Source organism: Canis lupus, chromosome 20, assembly GCF_048164855.1.
Source record: "Canis lupus baileyi chromosome 20, mCanLup2.hap1, whole genome shotgun sequence".
Taxonomy (NCBI): Eukaryota; Metazoa; Chordata; class Mammalia; order Carnivora; family Canidae; genus Canis; species Canis lupus.
Window position 1 is genome coordinate 36,129,222 of NC_132857.1, and position 17,436 is coordinate 36,146,657.

Here is a 17,436-nt window from a genome sequence, read left to right on the forward strand (position 1 = left end):
TGGCTTTAAGCCACAACCAACAGTGATTGCTCATGAGTTTATGGGTGGGTTAGACAGTTAGTTCCTTCTATGTGGGCCAGGCTTGATGAGCCTTGGCTGAACTCCCAACTGTGACTGTGGCCAGCTATAGGCTGGCTGATGAAGGGTGGTCTCAGTTGGGGTGACTGGACCCTGCTCCACATGCTCACTTGTCCCCCTCTGGGCTAGCACAGGCTAGTTTTCATCACGTGATAGGAATTCCCAGAGAGTGAAAGAGCAGCAGCCCTAGCTGCTGACGATGAGCTGCAAAATCATGCTGGCAAGGCCATGGACATGAGGGTGATGGATTAGAGCCACGTACTGCATCACTTAACCTCTCTACAACTCTGCTCATTTATAGGATGGGAATAACATCACGTATCCTGTGATGCTTTAGTGTTCCCTGTCCTTTTAGAGGATGGTCACTCAGGAGCTGCCACAAGAGGGGGCACAGGAGAGGTGCAGGGAAACAAAGCTTATTAAACTCACAGGTCCTAGAGAGATCACTGTAGGCTGAGAGGGGGCTACATGGGAAGGGCACCAAGGGACCAGGCTCAGCTATGCAGGTAGGGAGCCAAGAGACAGCAAGGACCCATGGCTAAGGGCCTTTACTGGGGGCCGGGGTGCACAGGCAAAGGGCATGAGGGGATTTCATTGATGCCCTTTGGTGTTTGACTAGCACTGGGTCACAGTCACAGGAGCTAGGAAGGGGAACTGGTGGCAGAGGCCCACCTTACCGCACTGGGACACCTGGTTCCCTGGACTGGGTGCTTGCAGCGTGTTTGTGGGGATGTTGAGGCAGCAGGAAGATATGAACTTTTAAACTTTACAATACACCTAGTAAACCAGGGGCTTCATGAATTTGTTTTGAAAGCTAACTTTGTAAAATATAAAAGACCGAGGATCAGATTCACCTTTGTAGAAAACCATATATTTGTATCCGGGAAACTGTTTGAGTGGGGTGTCCTTAGTCACAAAAATTAGAATATGATACACCAGGACCTGCCCTCCAGCTGCAAGGAAACTTTGAAGCAATCCCAGTGCAGAAAAGCAGAGCACTCTTCTCAGCATTCCTTCCTTCCTTCCTTCCTTCATTTATTCAGAGTCCATCAGAAAACAGCAAGAATCTAGCATGCTGTGTAGGTAACACAGAGAGGAAACAAAAAGCATCAAGGGGGAGCTTTGTAGGGTCCATTGTCAGGGGCACTTCCTGGTAAGCCGGGTGCTGAGTGTGGCCTACTGCCTGGGGGAACAAGCCATTGAAGGCTTTAGGCAGGGCCTAAAGCTTGGTTTTTTTGTCATTTCTAAAGATATCTCAGGCTGCCGCCTGGAGAATGAAGAGGTGGTTGGTGGAGTGCCGTGCAGGGAAGAGACTAATTAGAAGATGTTCAGAGAGGGAGAGAGAGAAAAAGGGAGAGAGAGAGAGAGCACAAGAGATTGTACTTGGAAAGTTTAGAGCCCTGGAAAAGCCTGAAAAGGGAGGTGGGAGCTGAGTTTCTCAGAACATGAGCTGCTCTACCTTCTTGGTTTAGTTCAGTCGCTCATTCAATATATGCTTACTGAGCCCCCACATGGGTGAATAAAACAGACAACAGTCCATTTATGGAACTCACACCTTACGAAAACTAATTTTCATGCTTAAAGGCACAATTCCTATTTATCAGGCAACCCACTGTCAACTACACGCCTACCTCCTCATTTGCTGGCAAACAGCTCCCTTGCTGGAGCTGAAAGGGAAGGGATGGTCCTGCCTCATTTTGACTACATGTGCTCTGCACTTTCCACAGGGCATTTTGATCCCCCTCTCGGCCGCCCTCCCCCTGGCTCTAAGCTGAGACTTCACTGTCCCCTGTGAGAGCTCAGTGAAATATGTGGGTCAGGTAGGGCTCATTAGTACAAGATGGGAAGCACGAACTAGTGATTTCAGCCACAGCCAATGATGTTACCAGGTCGGGCTTTGAGCTTTATTGGTGACCCTATCCCAGAGCGACCCCTCAGAGAGGGTTGGCCTCCTGCCAGATGAGCTGAGCATCCATGTGTGCAGATGCTTCAGGTGCAGTGTGGTGGACGGGCTGCAGGGGTGTCAGCTACACTCCACGCCAGCATCCTCACTGTGGTTACAGTTATGAGAGCCCCAGCTGCTCTTGTTGCAACTCCATAGGGACCCCTCAGTCCCCTGACATGCGACGTTATCCAGCCAGATCGTCCCAGTGCCTGGATATGGGGAAAGCAGGGAAAAAGAGGAGAGCAGGATTAGAGCCAAACTTCCATTTGGGATAGGCTGTCCGTTCCCCCTCACATCCACTCGGGCCCAAGATGCTGATGGCAGGTTTACTCTCTTATAATGACTCTGCCTCCCTCCTGCTTTCTACCCTTTGACAAAAGTCTCATCCAAAGGTTAGATGAAATAGATTAAGTTATTTAATCTATTACTGATTACTAATACTTAATCTCTGCACTGTTTGATATTTCCTCCTGGGGGTCTCCCAGTGTTTGTCTCTTCCTGTTTATTCCCTGCAACTGTACCCACTTTCCTCAAATGCCCTTTTAACCAGGCTGTTCTCTGGCTCAACAGCATTCACACATTCCTCCAAACCACCTCCTTCTGATATAAGTGATTTCAGATCAAGAGCACAGAGGAAAACAGCAGGATGACAGATAGTCCCGACTTAACAATGGTTTGATTTACGGGTTCCAACTTTATGGTGGTGTAAGAGGGATACACATCCAGTAGAAATCATACTTGGAATTTTGAATTGTGATCCTTTCCCAGGCTAGGGATATGTAGGTCGATGCTCACTTGTGATGCTGGGCAGCAGAAGCTCCCAGTCAGCCAGACGATCAAGAGAGCAAACCACCGACACACTTACAACCATTCTGTACCCAGGCCACCAATCTGCTTGTCACTTTCACTACAGTATTCAATCAATTACGTGGGCTAGTCGGCACTTTATAATAAGTAGGATTTGTGTTAGATGATTTTGCCTAACTGTGGACTAAATGTAGGTGTTCTGAGCACCCCTGAGGTAGACGAGGTTAAGCTATGACACTTGGTAGGTGAGGTGGATAAGATGCATTTTTGACACAATGTTTTCAAATTATGCTGGGTTTATTGAGATGTCACCCCATTTGTAAATTGAGGAAGATCTGTACCTGATTACAGGAATATACACTTTTACACACGATATACAGCATGGCAATCTACATAAGTGTAATCTATGTGAGGAAAACATATACTTTAAAGGAGTTTTACAATCCAACTGGAACTCAGATTAAAAAGCACGTAGGCCCTTCAGGGTGGTGCAATATGGGCAGAGAGCATCTGGGGATGAGGGCAGGAGAAGCCGGCCTAGTGGCCCTGCAAGATCAACGCTTGTGTCCAAAGAAATGGTCTCAGTCTGGGGACTTAACTCTTTGGTTGAAATTTTGAACTTTTTGCTGAACGATACAGGCCGAGTCTCTAGCATCCCAGACGTCTTTCCAAGACTGATTTTAGGAAGTCCCTGCTCTGATTTGTTTTCTCTTTCCTTTGCCCCTTCTTCTTAAAGGTGATCACAGCATGGCCCATCCTGGCTTCTGGTTTCCAGATAGCTGAGATGAACACATGTGTTTGCCGACCCTGCCACTTCCCTGTTCTCCCGGGGCCAGCAGCTCAGCTGTCCTTCAGAGAGCCATTGGCTTGCAAACACCCCTGGCCATGGAGCAGTCAGCTTCTGGACAGCCCCAGGCAGTGTCCCAAGCTGGGTCAGCGAGAGCCCCAGCCAAGCTCTGGCTGTCCAGGTCTCCTTTGTTCTGGGGTGGCCAACCTGGAAGGATGGCAGACAGGGCCACTGAGCAGCAGGACCTCTCAGCTGCTTCAACCAATCCTTTTAACTCCGACTCACTGAGTCACTTGTAACCAAAGGGAAAGCCTTCAGGGAAGAGGCTCCTGGAGGAGGACCCACTCACCAGGTGGCATTGAGAAAAGGGCTGTCCCCCGGGAGTAGCCCAGCATGCGGCAGAAGACGGTGGCATCTGAATTGTCCCAGTCGTCATCGCAAATTGTCCCCCAGACACCGTTGTAGTAAACTTCAGCCCGGCCCCGGGTCCTAGTGCCCACGATCCTCACGTTCACCAGGGATTCACCTGGATAAAAGACAGAAGGGGAAGAGGTGAGGAGAGGCTTTGTGTGGGTGACGGTTCTGCCTTTTCATTGTTGGCAATTCTGTCATGGGGCGGGGGGATCCCCAGGCTCGGCTGTCACTGGAGCCCAGAATGTTCCATATACGGCACCAACGCAACCCGGCGAGCAGCCTCTGTGCACCTGCCGCTGGACTCACACATCCAGCCGGCCGCATCCTGCCTTGGCTTGTGGTGACAAGGAAAGGAAAAGTGGAGGGGGAAATGGAAGGAGGGAAAGAAGGGAGGGAGGGGATGGAGAGAGGGAAGAAAACAGAAAGAGAAGCAGGGGGAGGGAGGAAAGGGTGGGACATCTCTGGGCCGTGAGCAGGCTTAGTCCAAGGCCAAGCCTGGTAGCTCTTTCCCCAAATGAGGAATCTCTCTGAGAGTCGGCGTCTCTCCCCTACCTCACCTATGGTTTTCTTTCTTTCTTTTTTTTTTTCACCTCTGGTTTTCAAGTGCAGAGTTCCCTCAAAGACACAAATTAAAGAGAATAGAAATACTAATTACATTTTTGACCTTTCTGGCCCTGTGTTCCCTGCTGTCCAGGAGATCCTGTCACAAAGGAAGAAAACAAAACCCATGCAATTTATTTTTTAAAAAAGATTTTATTTATTTATTTGAGAGTGAGCGAGCAAGCAGAAGCTGGGGGTGGGGAGGAGTGGGGAGGGCAAAGGGAGAGGAACTTGATGTGGGACTGGATCCCAGGACTCTGGGATCATGATCTCAGTCCAGCCGAAGTTAAGCAGACGCTTAACTGCCTGAGACACCTAGGCATCCCAACCCCACACAATTTAAAGGAAATCAAGCCAGGATCCTCTCACCCTTCTTTGCCAGCGATGGGGAGGAGGGTGGGGTTTGGGGAGGTCTCCTCCAGCTGTGCCAGTGACCTGGCATCATGGGGACTGGATGTATCATGAGAACCAGTGGTTGAGCAAGATGAAACAGGCCTGAGGTACCGCAGGAAGGATTTGCAGTCAAATGCTCTACCCCTGAGCTATACCGCCCCACAGGAAGGATTTAAGCCAGATCAGTGAGGAGCACTTAGCAGGTAAGAGACAGGGAGTGGGAAGCATCTCCTTTGTGGAAAGATCTGGTGGCCGGCATGGCTGGGCATTGCATCTACCCCTCTGAATGCCCAGGCTGTGCCTTGCTCACTTCTGTGTGCTCAAGGCTGAGGTCAATCTCAGCACGGAACTCATCAGGGAGCCAATAAACCTCTACACCTCTGGTTCTGAAGACCCCCAAACCCCTTACAACAGGGCCTCTCCTTGGAACCCACAAATCACAGACTGAGGCCTTACCTTTCATTCCTGGTTCTCCTTTTTGACCTTTCAGGCCAGATGCACCCCTGGGGCCTTCCAGGCCTGGGCTTCCCATTTCTCCCTTCATGCCGGCAGGGCCTGGTAAGGAGAGAGACCACTTCAGTCAGATGCCCTGCTCTGCTTTCCAAGGGGGACCAAGGGCCTGGGTCTTTAATGACCAAACTTTCCCACCATCATGAAGGGGCTTTTTGGATGTTCAGCCTGTGTCTTTGGTCCAGCTGGGAGGGGTAGTGAGGGTGGGTGTGTAGGAGGTGGGTATTGCTCTGATCTCTTTACTGACTCTCCTGTGGATGCTGGTTGAAAGCACACAGGTAAAAACAGCTGACAGGATTCCCCAGACATTGTTGGTCCTCCTCAGACCACCTAATTGGGTAGAAGTTCTAGCCATTCTGGGAGAACCTGCTAGAATGTTTCCGGACCTTGAGATCTCCTTTAGTATAAAATTCAAATAGGAACTGAATACCCAGCTCACAAGGGAGAAAGACAGTTCAAGAAATGCGTCTGAGATGTTTCGTGTTGGCATTCATGAGGGCAGGGCTGTGGAGAAGACTAGAAGTGCTAGGTGGGAAGTGTGCTCAGTGACTGACCACAGGCCAGGGCTTGGAAAACTGAGGTGATCCTAAGAAGCCAGTGGCAAGCAGCAGGAGGAGGACAGAAGGAGCTTGAGGAGCCCAAGGCAAGACAGAGATGGACCAACCAGCTATGGGGTAGCAGATAGAGGCTTAGCAGCCAACCTGGCACCTGGAGCAGAAGGTTGCCCAGCTCCGTGGAGGCTGCATGGCCTGAGGCCACCAGCTGACCATCGGCTTTTGTGGTCACCCTTTCTCTACCCTCAGCTCGGCCTCTCTCTCTACTGCCTCCAGTCACTGAGTTTTGTTGCTCTTTGGGTTTTCCAGGGGAAGAATCTGAGTCCTGAGGGACAGAGTGGGCCCAGGCCACTTGAGGGTAAGGTGACAGGAGCACGTTCAAAGTCAGCAAGACCTGTTCTCCGAGCACGAGCCTTTCCAGACATCGTTTGGAAAAATTAAAATGAAGCCGGCCCTTTACCTGGAACTCCTGATTCTCCTTTTGTTCCTTTTTGTCCTTGAAGTCCTAAGATGGAAATACAGGAAAGGGGGGGGAGGAAGATAATAAAACTTAGATATTAGACACTTTTAATCTTAGACAACCTCTACCTTTTGTCTGATTAATGCAGATGGAAAGATACATCGGTTCTCCACAATTGTTTAAAGCCTCCTTAGCAGAGCATAAAAGGAGACAGACCGCAGATAAATGGGGACACGTGTTTAGGGTGAAGTAGAAATGTAGTGGATAAAAGTCGGAGGCAGACAGACAGACGGACTCCAGATTTATGGGCTGGCCTTCTTTGTCCGATTATAGCTTGACTTGGCGTATCAATCCAATCCCATTCCTCCCTGCTGCATGTTATTGGAAAAGAAGCAAGAGATGTTTTGAAAATAAAGTCATCTTTATTTTCAGAAGATTGTGGAGGGGACTCCCTGGCTATCAGGAGTGTTGGCGGCCCCTTGGCCACAGCCGATGTCCCATAGCATTTGCTGGTTCATTTCACTGTGGCCCCAGAATGGCTAAAGATTTGTGTGGCCAAAGGGTCTCATGTCCAGAAAGTAGAAAAATAATCACCAAAATCATCGGCGATGATCCTATTCGTGGTTCTAATATGAAAACTCCTTCCCTCCTCTCTCCTTCTCTCCCTCCTACTCTTTCTTCCATCCTTCTACCCACTCATCCCCTTATTCACTGACCTACACGGAAGGCCCCGTTCCCAGCACCGTGCTGGGTCACAGTGAAGTAATATACTTTCTTGGTTTGGCAACATTGTGGCTTCTTAATTTTAAGTGCCAAGACTGATTTTATTTCAGAGAAACAAGACTCCAAGACACACAAACTGGGGGAAAGGAAAGCTCGGTACTGACTGTGAAATACCAGTTAGGAGAGGGCAGCCAGGGGAGCCCTGTGCTCACTACCACACCCTTGACTGGTGTGCTTCCCATGGTGCCAGCCCACCCTGAGGGGGTCCACCTTGCCCCCTGCCAGGGGGAAGTTCCTACCCGAGCAAATTCCTGCCTCCCAGTTCAATTCCTGACTTTCCTAAGCACCTACTGTGTGCTGGTCAATGGAGGGCAGGCGAGGGGCCTGGGGGGCCTCTTCGGGACCCCTTTCTGAAATAATAAGCAAGGGAATCTGGCTGCCAGCAGCCCTTCTGATGACTCTCCTTCCAGGCCAGGAGCTGCCTGGAAGTAGGCCAGAAGAACCAGGAGCTCAGGGTTACTACTGTAGACCTTGGCACCAGAAAACCAGGAAGCACTGGAACAATCTGAGAGGATACCTAGTTCAGCCCTTCATGTGAAGGAGGGGACAGCATGAGGCTCAGCAAACTTCTTCTAAAAGCTGGAGGAAACTCAGAGGTCAGACCCTAGCAGGCAGGCCCCAGCTTACACAGGCCATTTGCACACACTCCAGTCCCTCTTTTTAGAATGCCTCCCTGCTTCTGTCCCCTGGAGACCTCAGATCAAGTCTATAAAACCTGCTAAGTTGGCTGATGTCACATGACTGCGAAGCCCTCTCTAGGCTCGCCTATGGATGGTGTACTTTCTCCCAAGACAGCAAAGTGGCCAGAGTCAGGCAGCAAGGGCTGGCGTCTGCCTTTATGACCTTGAGCAAGGTGCTGCCCTCTGGGAGCCTCACTTTTCTGCTCTAGGTCTCCTGGCTGCCTCAGAAGTGGTCATGAGACTGAAATGAAGTCGTCTGTGCCACGTGCTAAGACTCGTGTCTGGTTAAGTGCTCAGTAAACGCTGTCACGGGGACCCCATGGACCCTGCATCTGTCTCCACTCTGCAGCGAGGGGGTTGGGGGGCCCGCCTTAGACCCTGGCCCACATGAGCTCTGGGCTTAATGCTCAACAAGCCCCATCGTTGTTTGCTGTGACCTGAGGTGGCCCAGCAGAAGTAGCACCTGTTTCCTCCACTCATCAGCATCTGAATTGCACATGTCAAGATTAGAGAGGAGAAGCCACACTCAGAAATCTGTCTTTGGCTGTGAGTAAATAGAAAAAACAATCCATACCTTGACCCTTGGCCCTCTGTCTGCATCCTAGAGAGTGCCATATTTCGGGAAACTCTACCTTAAGAGTCTGTCCCTGAAAGCATGGCTCAGGGACCCCAGGCCCTTGTGACCTCTTTTTATTGTCCCCTCCCAAACAAGTGCCCATCTGCAGCTGTCCCCAAAGCACCAAATAACAATCATACTTTGTACAGAGAGAAATCATAGAGACTCACCTATTCACTAGGTCCGTGGTCCCCATGGACTGACACTCCCCCACCTCATTTCACAGCCTCCTTCCCAACTCTGCACCAACCTGGGACCCAGTACCTGCTGCTCCCTGCACTGTGCCAGGCACCCTGCCAGGGACTTTATATACACCCTTGTTCCACCTTTCACCTGCCCTGCAAGGTAGGGCCATTTTCCTTTATACAGAAGAGAAGGAAGTCCACAGTCACAGATGCTAGGTCATTTATTCAAGGTCACACAGGGAGGGAGCAGTGAGGTTGGGTTGTCACCCCGGTTTGGCCTCCCACTGAATGCTATAGTTCCCTGTGTCCCATTAGCATGGCTTCACACCTTCCTGGAGTTTCACTCGGGCTGTCCAAAGATACTCCCAGCCCACCCTAGGCCATCCATTTCCTCTAAATGAGTAGTCAAGCAAGGGGTGCATCAGAATTATCTACACTGGGCTTGTGAAATAAATGGGCTTGTCAGGCTCCACCTGAGTTGCTGATTCAGTGGATCAGGGATAGGGATCTGAGACTCTGCATTTGTAACAAGTTCCCAGGTGATGTTGATGCAGCTGGCCCTGGGGACCGCATTTTGAGGGGTACCACCCTAAACAAACCTCACAGGCACTTTAAGTACCCACTCCCAGCCCACCTACTTCGAGCAGCCTTCCTGTCTTAGAGGCAAACAAATGCTGATTTCTCCTCTTAACCACAGCTAACTGGGTTTTCCTGGATATCACACACGTATCAAGCTGAGAGGACCCAAATAATTATTTGTGAGGTGTTTATTTAGAGAAATGACTTTCTTCTGAGAAAATCATTTAGTTAGAAAGCACACATCTCCGAGGTTCCTGGGTGGCTCAATGATTGAGCGTCTGCCTTCGGCTCAGGGCATGATCCCCAGGTCCTGGGATCAAGTCCTGCATCCGGGTTCCCTAGAGGAAGCCTTCTCCCTCTGCCTATGTCCCTGCCTCTCTCTCTCTCTGTGTCTTTCATGAATAAATATATAAAAATCTTTAAAAAGAAAGAAAGCACAGGTTTCCTTATTGGTTAGTGTTGAGCTGGTGTTTTGCCTAAAATCTTAGAACGTTCTTGCTCTGAGGGGAAATTGCCAATTTCAAACCCAGAGTGTTGTCAAGCTAGCAAGGACCTGGATATTATTCTAGACTATTCCTCATATCCTACAGGGGAGGAAACTCCAGCCCAGGGCAAGTTGAAGAGCAAGTCTTCCAACTCTGATTTAATGTAGAAATTTCCAGTACATTAGGAAACTCTTTAAATACCATCTTGACATACAGGCTAAGTGCAGCCTCGCAAATTGAGGATGAGTTTAATAACTGCCAGATTAAGCTATGGGGCAAAAAGTAAGATGGTGGGCTAGAGACCAAAAATGGTATGCCTGTAGACGTTTGCAGGTATCTCTGAGAAATTTAGAGGAAAATGAGAACAGGTTTTATAAGTGACAACTTAGTAATGGAAATTGGTAGAATTTAATAAATTGTGGAAGTAACTCAGTACTTAGATACTGGGACTGGAACGAACTGAGAAATTATATTCACAATATAGGGCTTAATTGCTATTATGAATTATGCTTTGTTGCTTACCTTCAAAGTAAAATGTCTTAAAATACAGGTGAGAAAATGGACTTCAGGTTATTTTCATTTTGGCTTTGCCCAAGAGGAAAATAAAAGGACAGAAAATTCCGATTCCTGTTATGTTTTAGATATGAAGGCTGTTGAAATGCAGAAATTCTGATCTGGTGTTTTGAAATGTAAGAGTTTGGCAGCTTCTAATGTCATTTCATGAGATGGGATGATAGAAAGAGAAATGCCAAGATTACAAGAGGAAGTAAGACCTTCCTCATTTACAAACAAACTTTGAGATGGCTAAGGGATTCAGAGCTAAAATTAATTTTTTGTGGGTTTTTTTTTTTTGCAATCTTCCCCCCTCCCAAATCAAAGGATTTCATAATCCTTTGAAAAAACCAAAGGTTAGAAAAAACTAAATTTGGTGGGGAGAAGGTTGGTAAAATGCTGTTTTGTGAATGGTGAAGGAAATGACCATTGGAGAAAGCTCTACTGAGTGGTAATATCCTATGTAATAAACTGTGGTTTGTCTTCCCGACAGAATGAAAAAAATTTCCTTTTCAGCATCTTTTTTTTTTTTTTTCCTTTTCAGCATCTTTAATCTGAGATGGCTCCTTTCCCTCAAGGGGGTGTCAACACAGTGAAACATTGCACCAGAATGTATTGGGGTGCAGTAAGTGACCGTTCACAATAATAGGAGGGTGTGGTGGCTGAGCCAAGATTTACCCATCTGCTGTGGAATAAGAACTGGAGGCGATTCCAACTTCTCTAGAGTCCTACATTCTATGTTATTCACACAATCTGGAAAAGCATCACTTTGGAATCTGACTTTGGGGTTAACTCCTAGATTCAGAGTATATTAACTGTGAAACTCCCAAAGGGAGGGTTCACCCTCTGGGAGTGTTTGCTCCCTCGGCTGTAAGATCGTGATGATGAAACTCAGGGGTGTGAGCAGATGAACTCAGATCATGGGAATAAATTCCAAGCACAGTGCCCGGCCAAGGGGCATTACTCTAAACAGACTGATCTTTTTTTTTTTTTTTTAAATAATGAATGCTCAATAATGGGATCTGGCTGTTACCCAGGTCAAATGAAGGCACTGTAATTTCTCTGTTTTCACCAGTGAGGCTGGATATTCTCTTGAGAGATTAATGACTTTATTTACAAAATGGGAAGTACATTGGATTGAAAAACTGATTTGATATAACCTAAATTGGACAAACATCATAGTACCTCTAGTTTGGGGAATACCAATGTTCTGACATTGAAAAGTATGTATTATCTTCCATGATGAGAAGGTCTGACTCTCACCACCCATCCTTCCTTTTCTCACTTGAGAAATCTAACCTTTCCCAAAAAATAAATAAATAAATAAAAGGAGGGCGCATTGGTGCCTCAGTGGTTGAGCATCTGCCTTCGGCTCAGGGCATGATCCTGGGATCTGGAACCAAGTCCCACATTGGGCTTCCTGCATGGAGCCTGCTTCTCCCTCTGCCTGTGTCTCTGCCTCTCTCTCTGTGTCTCTCATAAATAAATAAATAAATAAATAAATAAATAAATAAATAAATCAAAGCCTGTTGAATGAATAAGTAAATAAATAAATTTAGAAAATTAAATAAATAAATAAGAAATCTAACCTCTCCAAGGGTTCATTAACCTCTGACTTTGGGATGATATATAGACCTGCCTATGTGCAGCCAGATTATGGACCTATGGGAATTCCTTCTTGAGATGTCCATGTGAGTCATTAGCTACTAGATCAAGACAAGCCTGTGGGTTTGTGTGGAAGACCTATGCAATTTTACATAAGTCGTAATCATGACATGCTCCAAATTGAAAATGTGATCACCATATTTACTTGGGTAGACAGTAAGGAATAACCCTTAGAATTTGCCTGGTTGGTATTCACCGCTAGGCCTGATTGATGGAGATCCCCCAAAAAGCTCAACACATATACAGGAACTTGATAATGGATTTAAAATGATCCCCAGGCTGTGGGCCAAAGGTCTCTGTGCTATAAGGGAGGTGGGTTTTGGGATAAATAACAAAGAGCCATAGCAGGGCCTGAGAACATCATGTTTCTGTCTCAGGATGAAGGATTAGAGCTGTAGCCTCAGCTCTAATTCTTCCTGGACTGGGATGGAGAGAAAAGGGGTCGCTCATCAGAGTGCCTGATGGGTGTAGGGTGCACTTTCAGGCTGCCTGGGAAGGAAGAGAGCATGACAGAGGGTAATGGATAAGGCCCCCAGCTTTGGGTCAGCCAGGCTTGGATTCCAACTCTGGATGTACCACCTCCTGGTTCCTCAAGTCTGGGCAAGTCACTGTGAAATAGCACTAACAAGAGTGCTTATCTCACTGGGTTGTCATGGAAATGATCATTATCAGGAGCAGCGGGCTCTTGCTATGCAAACCCTCCCAGGATGTGGAGTGGAGGGCAAAATCCCCTACCCTCACACAGTGGGAGACACAGGCTGAGGGCCTGGGGAGTGGACACAGTGTCCCTTGTGGGTAAAATCGTGTTTTACCTCTAATGTCCTTTACTTAGTTAAGAACCATTAGTCTGGGAGTGGGGGGAGGCTGGGGAAGGGTGGGGAGAGAGACTCACTGTCTATAACTGAGGGACGAAAGCCATCATCACTATGAAGCCAAGCAGAAAACATGGGGGTAGGGCAGCCTCAGGCCCTAAGTCAGACCCCTAGATCTTATCTGGGACCAAGGAAGGCAAAAACATTTAAGATCAGGAAGTGGCCAACAAGTCAGGGCCATGTGACCACCACACCCAGAATGTGAAACCTTGCCGGCTGCCTTCAGGTGGAGTCTACATGGTATCAGGTAGTAGATTCCTGGCTCACGCTGACACACAGTCCATGAGAAAGAAATCAGCTCTGAAGCTGGATGGACTGGAAGGAGAGAGGGTACTAGAGCTTCCTGTGCCTTGGCACCCAATAATTTTGGGAAAAACCACAATGGTTGAGCCCAGAGTCCAGGGTCATCCAGGAGGTGGCCCCACCCACCCCTCTGACCAGAGTTCTGACCCTCTCTCACATCCCAACCTCAGACGCCAGGGACAGCAGGCTGCAGAGCCCTCCCACACTCCTCTGTTGACTTCGCCTGCTCTGTTCCCTCTCTCTCTAGGTTTCCCTTCTCCTCCTCCACATGGCCAGGCTCCACTCATTCTATAAGACTCAATCATCACTCCTGAGCTGTTTGCCTTTGCCCAGCCCTACCAGACAGGGGACACTGTGAAACTGAAGCATTTAGCTGAATTAAGTCACATTTGTTTAAGGAATCAATCCATCCATCAGTCAACTGCTTGATCAATGAGCACTGAGTGGACCTGCCCCTAGTGCGGGTCTGCACACAGCCCTGCGTGGGCCATCAGGTTGTCTAACACACACGACCTTCTGCTCTGGCAGGAGGGGCTGCAGCAGATGATCCACAGCCATCCTAGGCAGCTGCACAGCCCTTGAGCTCGACCTTACACTGCTAAGACACCTCCGGGCTGCACTTGACTTTCTAAAGGGCATTCTGCACTTCTCCACGCAAAAGCCCACAACAGAGTGTGCCAGACAGAGTCTGGCAAGTCCGCCTGCCTGTCTCTGCACCGACCTATATGCATGAGGGCAGGCAGTGGGTCTAATGCATCATGGTGTCCCAACACCCACACAGTGGCTCAGACTTTCTAGACCATTGTAGGTGCTCAGACTTACTTGGTGACTAGACAAAATAGGCATTGAGGTTTATAAAGTCGACCACACTGGTCTGATGGTTTACAACCTAAACTAAGTTGGCACAATGGTTTGTAATGTAGATTAAGTTGGCATGAATGTTTATACAGTAGTCACTGTGAGTTTGGTTACTGTGGGTCACTCCTCTCAGCCTGAGCCCCTTTGGGAGAATATGCAAGAAGGGGTTTCTTGACCTCCCTGCCCAAATCTCCAGAGCCCTGACCCTTGGGGCCCCATTGCAAGTCAGCTGGAGAGAACGGAAACTGTGAACACAGCTGGAAGGCAGGCCAGGAGACAATATGAGGCAGCTGCCCTTCACTTCTCTTTAATGGTAGAAGTTTGGTCATGACATTGGGGCCTTTCAGGGACCTTGGCAAGGAGAGGACAGCCCTAGGGCTTTGAGCTCAAAGGGCCCTGGTGGAAGAAAGCATTCTCCTTAACCAGGGTACCTCAGGGGCCAGAGCACAAGCGACGCTCTGCCTCCTTCTGGTGGGCCCACTGGGAGGCAGCCCTCCTCCCTGTCCTTCCCTGACACCCAGGACCCCACCCAGAGCCTACCCACACCCTCTGTTACCTGGCTCCCCCTTGCTTCCATTCTTGCCGTTGGTTCCAGGACTCCCGGGTCTCCCTGGTGGTCCTGTACAACAGAAGCCCGGAGCACATGAGGGCCGGGCTCCATGGATCTTCAGACATCCCTCCCCACGCCCACCACAGGCCCGAGGACCTCACCTGCTAGGCCAGGGGAGCCAGCGGTGCCAGGCTCACCCTTGGCACCTGGAGATCCTGCCGTGCCGGGGGCCCCGGGAAGACCCTTCTCTCCAGGTTGTCCTGCAAGTGACAACTGCAAGGTTGGTGTGGTCGCCAGAGAGCCTCGTTGCCCACCCCTCAACAGGTCCCTCTTCTCAGCAGTGACACAGGTACCTCCCACCATCTGATATGTTCCCCGGGGCAGCTTTAACCAACTCCCTTAGAAGCCATGAACTAGTCCAATCAGCAGGAGAAAAGTTACAACTTGAGCAGTTTGTTCATCTCTGCCACCATTCTGCAGTGTCAGGACCCACCAGGCACCCCAGGTTGTGAATGTCTGCTCCACACCCCTGGGTGGCAAAGTGTGGCGAAGCTCTGAGACAGAACACCAATCAAGCCTGTTCCTCAGGGCACCTGGGTGGCTCAGTGGTTGAGCATCTGCCTTTGGCTCAGGTTGTGATCCTGGGGTCCTGGGATCGAGTCCCACATCGGGGTCCCCACAGGGAGCCTGCTTCTCCCTCTGCCTGTGTCTCTGCCTCCCTCTCTGGGTCTCTTATTAATAAACAAACAAACAAACAAATAAATAATCTTAAAAAACAACAACAACAACAACAAAGCCTGTTCCTCTCAGGCAGGGCCAGGTTTTAAGAGGCCTCAAGGACTCTGGGCTAATGGTACAATGAAATAAAAGACAGTGGAGTCATGTCCTGGGTTTGATTGTGCCCAGCAGCAGCAGCAGCCCAAATGATCCCTGGATTCCGAGTTCTCACCTTGATCTCCTTTTGTTCCAGGAAAACCAGCCACACCTACAAGGAAAAAGGACTTTCAGGGATCTTGTTCCCCTGCAGCTCAGTCTGCCAGGGGACAAGAAAATGCCCAACAGGTCAATGAACAGCCTCTTACCTGGGGGGCCTGGCTTCCCTGAGTCACCTTTACTCCCCTGGGCTCCGGGGGGTCCCATGACCCCTGTGTCTCCTTTCATGCCCCTGTCTCCCTTGCTTCCTGAAAAATCAAGGAGTCGTGGTCAGGACAGGAAAAGGGCAAACTCCCCTCCCGTGTCCTACTGACACTTGTCGTCCCACCCAAATTCCAAACTCAAACTCCTTGAGCTCCTCCTACCTGGGGCCCAGAAGTGGAAGATACAATAGCTGCCCTCAAGGAGCATACCACCTTGCCCCAGAGACAAGATGTGAACTCTTGGAGAAATGGCCAAGGTCCCCTGGCCTGGCTGATGAACATTGGCAGGTGGGAGAAGCCAGACTTTCAGCTCCTTCCTCAGCATGCTGCCCTGGGGAGGGACCACAGCCCAGGCTTAGCCAGCGCTGCCCCCATCATTTTCATGTGTGCATTTGGGGGATTATTTTTCAAGCCCCCACCCTGAACTGGAATCCGAATATTCCAGAAAGTCGATTCCAAATGCTGAGAGTAGAGACTCAAAGGCACGGGTGGAAGAAGAACATTACAGCAGCTCGGATTCCTGCCAGTGCTTCAGTCACGGCGTCTCCTGGTGCTAGAGGTTTCAAATTTTCCACTTGTTATCAGCATTCGAGGCTCGTCCCAGCCTGTCCTCTCTTCGGTCCTCCATTGCTCCCTCTTCCTTTGTGCCACTGCTCCTCGCATATCAATCCAGGGAGGCTCCTCACAGAGCAGCATCTGGCCACCCCTTCCCAATCCACAGGTTTGACTTCGGAGCCAGCTGCAAGCCCCTGCTGGGTCTGTGCATCAGCAACCCACTGGCTTGGCTGGTGTTCTGGGAGTTAAAGTCAAAGTCCCACCCGGAGCAGCTCCCTCTGCCCTGGGACAGGCTTAGTGGGATGCAATTTGGTTAAAAGGCTCCATTCCATTATTTTCATGATAACAGAGCTGGGAGGACTCAGAGGGATACCAGCCTTCTCTCCAGTGAATCAGGAAAGGAGACAAAATGGTCTGAAGCAGGGGATCCCTGGGTGGCTCAGCGATTTAGCGCCCGCCTTCAGCCCAGCCTGTGATCCTGGAGACCCGGGATCGAGTCCCACATCGGGCTCCTTTCGTGGAGCCTGCTTCTCCCTCTGCCTGTGTCTCTGCCTCTCTCTCTCTCTGTGTGTGTGTGTGTCTTTCATGAATGAATAAATAAAATCTTTAAAAAAAATGATCTGAAGCAGAGGGAAGAATCATCGGTCATGCAAAGCTTTCTGGGTCTAAGCTTAGGGTGATGTTAGGGACAAGGTTTGGGACATAGGTTCTTTCAGGTGGTTTAGATACTGGAAGGATGATTATTTCCTTGAGAGGAAACAAAACAACCAGAGAGAACTTGGTCACAGATGAGACTTCTGAGAGCCAGCCTCAGCGGCAAGCACCAATGAACTCAGGTCTTGGTCATTCAGGGTGTCCGCTTTCGCCGAAGGGACAAATAGCATTTGTTAGAAGGGACCAGGAATGACTTTCCTAGAGGAATCTGTTGGTGCCAGATGGCTCTAGGCCGGCCAGAACCATCATATTATGGGAATTGCTTGGCTGCATGAAGATTCTGGAGCGTGGTCTGGGCCGGAGTCTGTGGGCTCACAGGGCCACCTTGAGAAAGTCTGGCCTTCCTTTTCCTGCC

At 49.4% G+C, this 17,436-nt stretch overlaps 1 protein-coding gene across 2 annotated transcripts in view; it reads right to left on the bottom strand.

Moving 5' to 3' along the window:
• Positions 1–1,955: 1,955 nt before the first annotated feature.
• Positions 1,956–17,436, bottom strand: part of MARCO (macrophage receptor with collagenous structure) — a 44,886-nt gene continuing 29,405 nt past the window's right edge. For both annotated transcript variants that reach the window (XM_072788935.1, XM_072788934.1), the window contains exons 8-15: positions 15,759–15,857; positions 15,626–15,661; positions 14,838–14,936; positions 14,683–14,745; positions 6,549–6,593; positions 5,481–5,579; positions 3,967–4,143; positions 1,956–2,232 (exon numbers count right to left, since the gene is read on the bottom strand). In XM_072788935.1, coding sequence (XP_072645036.1) covers positions 2,102–2,232; positions 3,967–4,143; positions 5,481–5,579; positions 6,549–6,593; positions 14,683–14,745; positions 14,838–14,936; positions 15,626–15,661; positions 15,759–15,857 — 749 coding nt within the window. In that variant the 3' untranslated portion in view covers positions 1,956–2,101. The remainder of the gene's footprint in view (positions 2,233–3,966; positions 4,144–5,480; positions 5,580–6,548; positions 6,594–14,682; positions 14,746–14,837; positions 14,937–15,625; positions 15,662–15,758; positions 15,858–17,436) is intronic.